The sequence below is a fragment of the Nothobranchius furzeri genome, chromosome 5 (assembly GCF_043380555.1).
Source record: "Nothobranchius furzeri strain GRZ-AD chromosome 5, NfurGRZ-RIMD1, whole genome shotgun sequence".
Taxonomy (NCBI): Eukaryota; Metazoa; Chordata; class Actinopteri; order Cyprinodontiformes; family Nothobranchiidae; genus Nothobranchius; species Nothobranchius furzeri.
In genome coordinates this window covers 67,935,902-67,945,714 of record NC_091745.1, presented here as the reverse complement: position 1 = coordinate 67,945,714, position 9,813 = coordinate 67,935,902, and the positions used below count along the sequence as shown (strand labels likewise).

The 9,813-nt window shown below is 42.2% G+C and overlaps 1 protein-coding gene across 1 annotated transcript in view; it reads left to right on the top strand.

The window, feature by feature from the left end:
• The first annotated feature begins 3,470 nt into the window (after positions 1–3,470).
• The window catches only part of LOC107379285 (neural-cadherin), a 161,279-nt gene continuing 154,936 nt past the window's right edge, over positions 3,471–9,813 (top strand). Inside the window, exon 1 of the mRNA XM_054740960.2 lies at positions 3,471–4,870. Within this exon, the coding sequence (XP_054596935.2) occupies positions 3,916–4,870 (955 nt within the window). The 5' untranslated portion in view covers positions 3,471–3,915. The remainder of the gene's footprint in view (positions 4,871–9,813) is intronic.

Here is a 9,813-nt window from a genome sequence, read left to right as displayed (position 1 = left end):
TGACGAATGAGATCTTACGTCAGTTTTAATCCTTGAAGCACTGACTGAGAAAAATATATTGATCCATAGAAATTGTCTTGGTATTGAAACCCTTCTTATAAATTCCACTGCAGGCTGAAAACAGGAAATCACAACATGTTTAAACCCAAAAGTTTGCTTACCCAATTTAACTCGCAACCAAAAGTAGTAAAGTTAAATAAGAGATAGTGATTTACTTTTTGGATATAAGCTATTTAATAAAATGTTTGAAAACAGCTTATAAATAAGCATATATGAGTATGTTTGTTTGTTTCTTAAAGACCAAGTTCACTGAGAACTTATTTTTTTTAAATGATAGACAATTCTTAGTTTCACATGCAGACTAAACCTGAAATAGTCTTCTACACCTATCTTGTGCGTTAGTTGCTGATAGGAAACAGACGGGAAAATGTTTGGATTAGAAAAGCCACACAGATCTTTGTCACTTTGCAAAATTAGCATCAATCTTGGCTCGCAATGGTGAAGGCTGTTGAAGATTTGGCGTCAAAGAGAGGGCAGAGAGTTTCTCGGCTATAGAAGCTAATTGTGTGAATTGTGGAGCTAAAACGTCAACGTTGCAAAGCAAACGGAGTCAGAGTAGTGTTGCTATTAGCCAATCAGAGGTGAGATGGATGAATTTCAGCAAATAAGACTCCAAATCCTGCCGTCTGCTGCTCACCTCTGCTCTGGCTAACGTCTACTTCCTAAAACACGAGCGCCAGAGCTTTTACCCCAAAGAGATCAACTCTCAAGGCATTCATTTATACTACAGGCTTCTGCAGATGTGTTGAAAAAACAAGTGAACTTGGTCTTTAAGAAGAAAATGTTAGATTTGAGCTATTTCCACGGTTATTTTTAGCTTGGAAATACTTGTCATTTATGAAAAATCTGCAGCTTTGTTAGGATTCAAGTGACCTTTACCTGCCCACTCAGTGCATTGTTGTCATTTTCATACAAGAGTTTGGGGGGCAGACCTATTGTTCTTTTCTGTAAATGTGGGCCTTATTAATCCGTGCAGCAGTAGTAGTAGTAGTAGTAGTAGTAGTAGTAATAGTAGTAGTAGTAGTTGTTGTTGTTGTTGTTTCTCTTGCATATTACCTCAACTGCTTGTCCAAAAGTTACTGTAGCATCTTTTCATCCTAGTCCTGTTTTTTTCCCCTTCGCTACACCCTAACCTTTAGATTTATGTTCATTCTCATGTTCCCTCCTGCCCTGTCTCCATTCTGACTCCCAGCTAGCTTGTTTCTAAAACAGTCCATCCCTGAAGATTTTATAACATCCGCCATAATAAATAAATGAACAAACAAACAGAAACAACACGGTGCAAGGATTGTTTTGGTCTGCATTGCTGTCAGTCAGACTGACAGAAAGATGCTGTGGCAGCTACCCAATGCTCTCCTTACATGTCACTCCTGCTTCTGAAAACCCAAGATGGCAACGGCCAAAGGACAAACTGGAGACTTCAAAACATCGGTCCACAAGCAACAGAGAGTGGTGTCAAGGTGGCTACATCAAAATCTTCGATGCTAAATGAGGACAATAGTTGTTTGAGTCTGTGATGCTGTTTAGTAGACTGCATTTTGACGCTGCCACTCACTCAGAAAGAGCTGCATAACGATCCTGAGCAGCGCGTCACTGGTGTTTCACTGCGGTTGTGCTTGAGCTGGGAAGTAAAACTGTCATGCCACTTAGGTTCAGCTGGCAGACATCACTCCTCATCACTGTTGCTGCAGGTGGGATGGCATTGTTGCTGTACTTGGAAATCAGAACCCATGTGTTGCTGTTGCCACCAGTGCAAATGAACCAACGCTGGACATTTGTTGCCGTGGGGCCACATGTTGGCGCAGCTGGTTAGCATTGTCGCCGCTTAGCAAGGAGGTTGCAGGTTGAACACGTGGTTGAAACCTTTCTGTGTGCATGTTGTCCTCGTGCACATGTGGATTTTGTTGAAGAAATGTTCATTTCTCAAATTCAGCTGTTTGTGCTATTTTTTTTAAGTCTTTATTAACAACTTTTGAACAATTTCTTGACAAAATATACATTAATTGCATTTCGCATTAAATCTTAGTCTAAAAAATTCAGAGCATGAATAAATATTAATCATTTTAAAATCAACTTCTTTCATTTGAAAATACAGATTTTCAGAAAAGGCACATGAGCCATTGCTCCGCCTTCTTCTAAAAAATCCTACGCAGCAATGGCTTGTGTTTATACCTTTCGCTCAAAGCTGCATCAATGTGGGCTCGGGCAAAGTGTGGGCCAAGGACGCAAAAAGGGCGTGGTCTATTTCCGCACTCGAGGACTGGGACACCCTACTCACCTCTGGACTTGGAATGCTCAATTGAAGGGTGCAAGGGTGGAAGTACGAGTATTTGGAATGGGCCCAAATCCTGCCTCGTTCAATTCAATTCTGACCTGGCTAACTTCTACTTCCTGGAACAGATGCACCAAAGTTTTTTTTTTCCCTCAGAGATTGACTCAGGGCATTCATTTATGCTAGAGACCAGTGAACTTGGTCTTTAAGAAAAAATTGAAAACACATTTTTATCTGTGAGGATTTAGTCAGAGTAATAAATGTGTTGCTGCTTTTAAGATTTTATTGCTTAGTTTTAATTCATCTTGGTGGAGAAATATGTTATATAAATGATGGTGATGATGATGATGATGATGATGATGATGATGGTGGTGATGATGATGATGCTGATGATGATGATGATGATGATGATGATGGTGGTGGTGGTGGTGGTGGTGGTGGTGATGATGATGATGATGATGGTGGTGGTGGTGGTGGTGATGATGATGATGATGGTGGTGATGATGATGATGATGATGATGGTGGTGGTGGTGGTGATGATGATGATGATGATGATGGTGGTGGTGGTGATGATGATGATGATAATGATGATGATGATGATGGTGGTGATGATGATGATGATGATGATAATGATGATGATGATGGTGGTGGTGATGATAATGATAATGATGAAGATGATGATGGTGATGCTGATAGTGATGATGATGATGATGATGATGATGATGATGATGATAGTGATGATAGTGATGATGATGATGATGTGCTCTCTAACTTCTCCCACAACAACTAAATGCAGTAGGTAATGTAATGTTCTGTTCTAATTGGATTGGAAAACAATAAATTTGACCTAAAATGACAGCATGTGTGCCTGATGAAGGCGTGGATAGTAGATATAGGTTGTGAGGTTCAGATCTGAGGAAATATACATGTTTCAGTTTTATGGAAAACATGTAAAATATTTGTGCACCGTCTATTTCATTCCTGTGCACTCTCTGACTCTCGCTCTCTCTCGCTGACGCTTCCCTTAGTGGGCAGGCCTAACGGGCTGTCATTCAGACTGTTTCAGCTTCTGGATTGGTTTGTCTCCTGGGGGGGGCAGAGGGCGGTGCGCTGCAGCCACATGGAGCCAGCTGGATGTTTCTGTGGCCGTTACTCTATTCTATCCTCCGATGGAGTCATCCAGACACAGAGGGACTATTTTGGGCAACATCAGCATCTCCTACACAGAAAAGATCTGACAAAACTAATAAATATTTTACTTTTTTTTTCATGCATAACTTTGATTCATGTTTTTTTTATTTTCATTATATTTTGGAGGACCATTTGGAGAAAAAAAAGAATTTTCTTTGTGCGTAATAGTCTATTTTGATTGAATGAATGACGTGGAGCTGACTGGTGGCATCACCTACTCATTTTTTCCCCTAGATAGACTTTTAATCTCTTCCATGACAAGAGATCTGACTCTTTAAGCATTTTTGAGGGAAAACTACGAAATATTTGAACCAGCTTTCTGTAAAAGACGCGTCCATTCCTTTTTCTGGCGGACACTTTGCTGTAAGAAGCAAAACGACTTTAATGGAAACATGACCAAAGCTGCGGAAGAGCCGGTTCTCCTGAATGTCCTCCACTTGCTCCCGCTGCTTCTGCTCCATGTCGCACCGGTGTGTCTCTCTGCGCAGCACGGGCGTCCGGCGCGCTACTCCGGGCACATAGCCGAGAATTCCCCGGCTGGGACGCCGGTGGAAGGGGTCAGAATCCCGCTTCTGATCGCTGGCTGCCCTGGTGCGGATCCTGACCTGAGCCTGTCTGGAAATTACGCTTCGGATTTTAAACTCGTGTACAACAATGAACACCTGAATCACCTGGTTCTGGTCTCCGCGAAGCCTTTGGACCGAGAGTTTATAGCGATGTATGAACTAAAGGTTGAGCTGTCGCCGAGGTGTCAAAGGAGACCGGCAGCCATCCAGGTGGAGGTGTCGGACATGAACGACAATATACCCCGGTTCACTTTCGGGAATAAGACCGTCCAAATAGACGAGTTGACTCCTCTTGGGACAGAATTGGCTCGCTTTGACGCAAAAGACGGAGACGCACAGAGAAACGGACGTGTAACTTTTTACGCGTCACCTGAGTCCAACCTGCTCCACGTGGTTCCACAGACCGGACAGGTGCGGCTCGTGGGATCCCTCCTGGGGGTCAGCCAAGTGATTCTACGTCTGTACGTGAAGGACGGCGGAGATGTGACGCTGATAGGTGAGCCCGTTTACCTGAGCGTCAGCGTCCGGAAGTCCAGCCGAGCGCGGCGTAGGGTCCGAGCTCTGTCCGAGGATCTGACCTACTCGGTGACCGTTCCAGACCACATCAGAGTCGGGGATCTGGTGTTCACGGTACCGGACCAGAAGTTCGAGCAGCGGTGGTTCGAAGTGATATCCGAGGCAGACTCACCTGTTCAGATTGAAAGGGACTCCGGGCGTTTGTACTTGGCGCGCGACCTACGGGAGCCTGCGGAGGTGGTGGTGAAGATCCAGAACCTCAGAGGTGAGTCGCTGACCTTCATTCCGTGCGTAAAATCGAGCGATGCGGTCATTTGGTGGAAATTCGTTTTCTAATGAAAGATGATTTTTTTAAAAGATTAGGGGGCTATTAATAGAATATTAAAATAAATCCCAAGGTTTGTTGCTGGGTTATTTCAGTGATAACATGTTTGTAATCAGAGTTTTGAGTTAGATTTTCAGTAGGAACTTTAGTGTGTGAAGAACTTGAATCTTATTTCAGATTAAGTTTGGGTTTGAAGCATTTTAAATGTAATCATTTGAATTTACATTCTACGTGCCAACCTCAGAAATCTGTTGCTTGCCTTTGTCAACTATGGAGTTCATTCATTCTGCAGTGTGTGTGTGTGTGTGTGTGTGTGTGTGTGTGTGTGTGTGTGTGTGTGTGTGTGTGTGTGTGTGTGTGTTGGCCGCTTTCCAGCATTTTGAATCGACCTCCTCAACGGCTACTTTCCACTCTTTCATTCATTCCACTTTACTGAGTGCTGTTAAACATCTCTCTCTCTCTCTCTCTCTTTCTCTCTCTCTCTCTCTCTCTCTCTCTCTCTCTCTCTCTCTGGTAGAGGAGAGAGGTTGTTAGAAGGTGTGTACAGCTGGAGGTTGACAAAAACACTTCAGTGTAAAGTGAGGGAGTAAACACATCCCAAACAACACACACACACACACACACACACACACACACACACACACACACGTCTGTCTTTCTATCATAGTGAGCAACATCCATTGACTCCCATTCATTTTTCTGTCCTAACCCGTACCCTAGGGATGGTACCTTTGACATTTGAATCGATATGATACCAATTTTCGGTACCTACCAATCAATACCGGTACTTGACAGTACCAATTTTTAAACTTCTGAGTGTTTAATAATTATTTAAATCACTTTTAAAATTAAATATATAATGTTTTCCCAATATTTAACCATATATTTATTTTATCATCGTAGTGTTGTACAAAATTCTTCAATATGAAACCTTTAACAACAACAGTTTCCAAATGGCACAAAAACAAACCCCGCTCCATGGACTGATAAACCTCTTCTATGCCCACTGGAATAACTGTGATGAGGAGACGATTTATTAAACTACAAATGAAACTAAAGCAAACTTCGATACATACAACTGTTTGTATTTCAGTATTGTGGTGTTTCACAAACTAAACCCAGCTTCATGTACTCCTTTCCCCTCTGGACAAACTGTGTGATGGTGGGTCCTTGTAGTTTTATAAACTGCAAATTACACTGAAGCAAACATCTTTGCTGTGAACTACATTTACTGTGTATCTTCATTCCTTTTGCTGTCAGTTTTCAAACTGTGCAACCCAGAGAAAACCCACACATGCAAAAACATGCAAACTCCAAGCAGACTGGATGTAACTGGGAACTGAACTGGCATTCGCCTTGCTGTGCGGCAACAGCTTTGTTGTTATCAGGTGACTCAGATCGAATATGTAAGCAAAACAGAGACCTGGAAAGGACATCACAGACAAATATCAATGAAGCATTGGTCAATAAACCTACTGATTAGATTTTTGCTTTTAAGTTTTCCCATTAACCAGCGCTTTGACATGTATTTTGGTGCCAGTTTCTTGCCATCATGGTTATTGTTTAAAAGGTTTTGGTTTGTTTGCATGAATACAGCTGGGAAAAAAACATAAAGGAAATTAAATCTAATTCATCTGTCAGTCACCGTCAATGACTCACTGAAGAACAGCTACAACTAATCTGACCGTTATTCAAGGATGATTAAGACAAATCAAAGAAATACTTGAGAAGTGTTTGAACCAGGGCTGCCGGCCAATGTGCTCGTCAGTCTAAAGCGTGCTGATGGGCTGCAGCTCTGATCTGTTTGACAGGATGAAATGCCATCCAGATGCTGCGACCTCCCCCACACCTCAAAAGCAAATGTTTAAGCAAGAGCCCGAAGACCTCACATCTGGACACTGATGTTCTGGTCAAATCTGGCCAATCAGCCAATCCAAACTGCATCTGGGTTGTTTATTTGTAAAAATTAGTTGTGTTTGCTCACCTGGAGCTGTCCCAGGTCTGAACAGGCGAGCCAGAGCTGTGGACAGGAACCTGTGTTTGTGTTGAAGCAGACTGCAGAGTGCAGGTTGGTTCCAGTTTGTGACCGCAGAGGAAGAGTGTGTGATTTGGTCGACACGGAGCTGAGTGTGCTGTAAACCGGCCGGATGATTGAGACGGCCTGCTTTATGTCGACTGACTTTGATCTGTGGGAACCAGGTCTGAGCAGCGCCCGTCGTCTGGTGGGAGCAGCAGAGCGGGTTGCTCACAGGTCAGCTGATTCAGGAGTGGTCAGTGATTTAAACTGACCTGCATCACTTAGGACTAATGTACAGGTGCTGGCCAGTAAATTAGAATATCATCAAAAGGTTGAAAATATTTCAGTAATTCCATTCAAAACGTGAAACTTGTACATTATATTCATGCAATGCACACAGACCAATGTATTTCCGATGTTTATTACGTTTAATTTTGATATTTATAGGTGACAACCAATGAAAACATCAAATCTGGTATCTCAGAAAATTAGAATATTCTAAAGGCCAATGAAAAAATGTTTTTTTCTCTAATGTTGGCCAACTGAAAAGAATGAACATGAAAAGAATGTGCATGTATAGCACTCAATACTTAGTCGGGGCTCCTTTTGCCTCAATAACTGCAGTAATGCGGCGTGGCATGGACTCGATCAGTCTGTGGCACTGCTCAGGTGTTATGAGAGCCCAGGTTGCTCTGATAGTCGTCTTCAGCTCCTCTGCATTGTTGGGTCTAGCGTATTGCATCCTCCGCTTCACAATACCCCATAGATTTTCTATGGGGTTAAGGTCAGGCGAGTTTGCTGGCCAATCAAGGACAGGGATACCATGGTCCTTGAACCAGGTGCTGGTGGTTTTGGCACTGTGTGCAGGTGCCAAGTCCTGTTGAAAGGTGAAGTCTGCATCCCCATAAAGTTGGTCAGCAGCAGGAAGCATGAAGTGCTCTAAAACTTCCTGGTAGACGGCTGCATTGACCCTGGACCTCAGGAAACAGAGTGGGCCAACACCGGCAGATGACATGGCACCCCACACCATCACTGACGGTGGAAACTTTACACTGGACCTCATGCAACGTGGATTCTGTGCTTCTCCGCTCTTCCTCCAGACTCTGGGTCCTTGATTTCCAAAGGAAATGCAGAACTTGCTTTCATCAGAAAACATAACTTTGGACCACTCAGCATCAGTCCAGTCCTTTTTGTCCTTGGCCCAGGCGAGACGCTTCTTGCGCTGTTTCTTGTTCAAGAGTGGCTTGACACACGGAATGCGACACCTGAATCCCATGTCTTTCATGAGTCTCCTCGTGGTGGTTCTTGAAGCGCTGACTCCAGCTGCAGTCCACTCTTTGTGGATCTCCCCCACATTTTTGAATGGGTTTGTCGTCACAATTCTCTGCAGGGTGCGGTTATCCCTAGAGCTTGTACACTTTTTTCTACCACATTTTTTCCGTCCCTTCGCCTGTCTGTTAATGTGCTTGGACACAGAGCTCTGCGAACAGCCAGCTTCTTTAGCAATCACCTTTTGTGTCTTGCCCTCCTTGTGCAAGGTGTCAATGATTGTCTTTTGGACAGCTGTTAAGTCAGAAGTCTTCCCCATGATTGTGGTGCCTTCAAAACAAGACTGAGGGACCTTTTAAAGGCCTTTGCAGGTGTTTTGAGTAAATCAGCTGATTAGAGTGGCAGCAGGTGTCTTCTATATTCAGCCTTTTCAGAATATTCTAATTTTTTGAGATACCAAATTTGGAGTTTTCATTAGTTGTCACTTATGAATATCAAATTTAAATGTAATGAACATTGGAAATACATTGGTCTGTGTGCATTGCATGAATATAATGTACAAGTTTCACGTTTTGAATGGAATTACTGAAATATTTTCAACCTTTTGATGATATTCTAATTTACTGGCCAGCACCTGTACATCTATCATCAATCAATGTTTTGGGCTTTTTTTGTGCATTTTACTAATTGTCAGAGGATGAATGTGAATCGATCCCTGTCTATCTTTTACACTCACGACCATGTTGCATACACAGCTCTACACACAAGTCTATAACACAGACTGTAGCGAATGTTGTTCACACACTCTCTCTTCATGCTTTCTGCAAATACTGCTTAAAAGATTGGGATCTCTTCCAATTGTTGTTTTTGAAAAACAGGAAATCTGTCGGAATAGTAAAATATAGTACATGCACAGGACGCGCAGATGTTGTCAGATTTTTAAATCAAACGATAAATGGCCCGTACAATTATAGCGCCTTTCTGAGTCAGAGGACTCCAAAGCGCTTTACACACACATTCACACCCTGGTGATGATGATCTACAATGTAATCACAGCTACCCTGAAGCGCACTGATGCAATAAAGGTACACTGCAAAATCTGATTAGTTCTGCTAACTTGAAAAAAGCATGCAAACTGATTTCACTGGAAATTATAAGTCCATTGGATTGGACTAGGCGTGTTGTGTTGAAGCTACTAATGCTTACAAAGCAAAATTAACTTGAATACAAGTATCTTTAACTAAGACAAACTAGTACAAAGTATTTAGAATTTTTTACTGGAATAGTATTTCTGAGTTGTATATACTTAAACTGCAGTAAATTGTACGCAAACTTTTAAGTATGTTGTACTAGTTTCACTAAGTTTTAATAACTTACGGTACATGTTTTGACTTTGTATGCATTAGTAGTTCCCACTCATAACTACCTAGTGCATGGTACTTATTATTTCAAGTTTAAATAAAGCAAAATTCTAATTGCATTTAACACCTTTTGCAGCTTATAAAAAAGTCAATCTGATGTAATTTCATCTGGAGCATCTCCCAGAAAACACTTTGGTTAGGTTAGGTTTGATCAAGCTGCTCTCAGAACAGCAAAT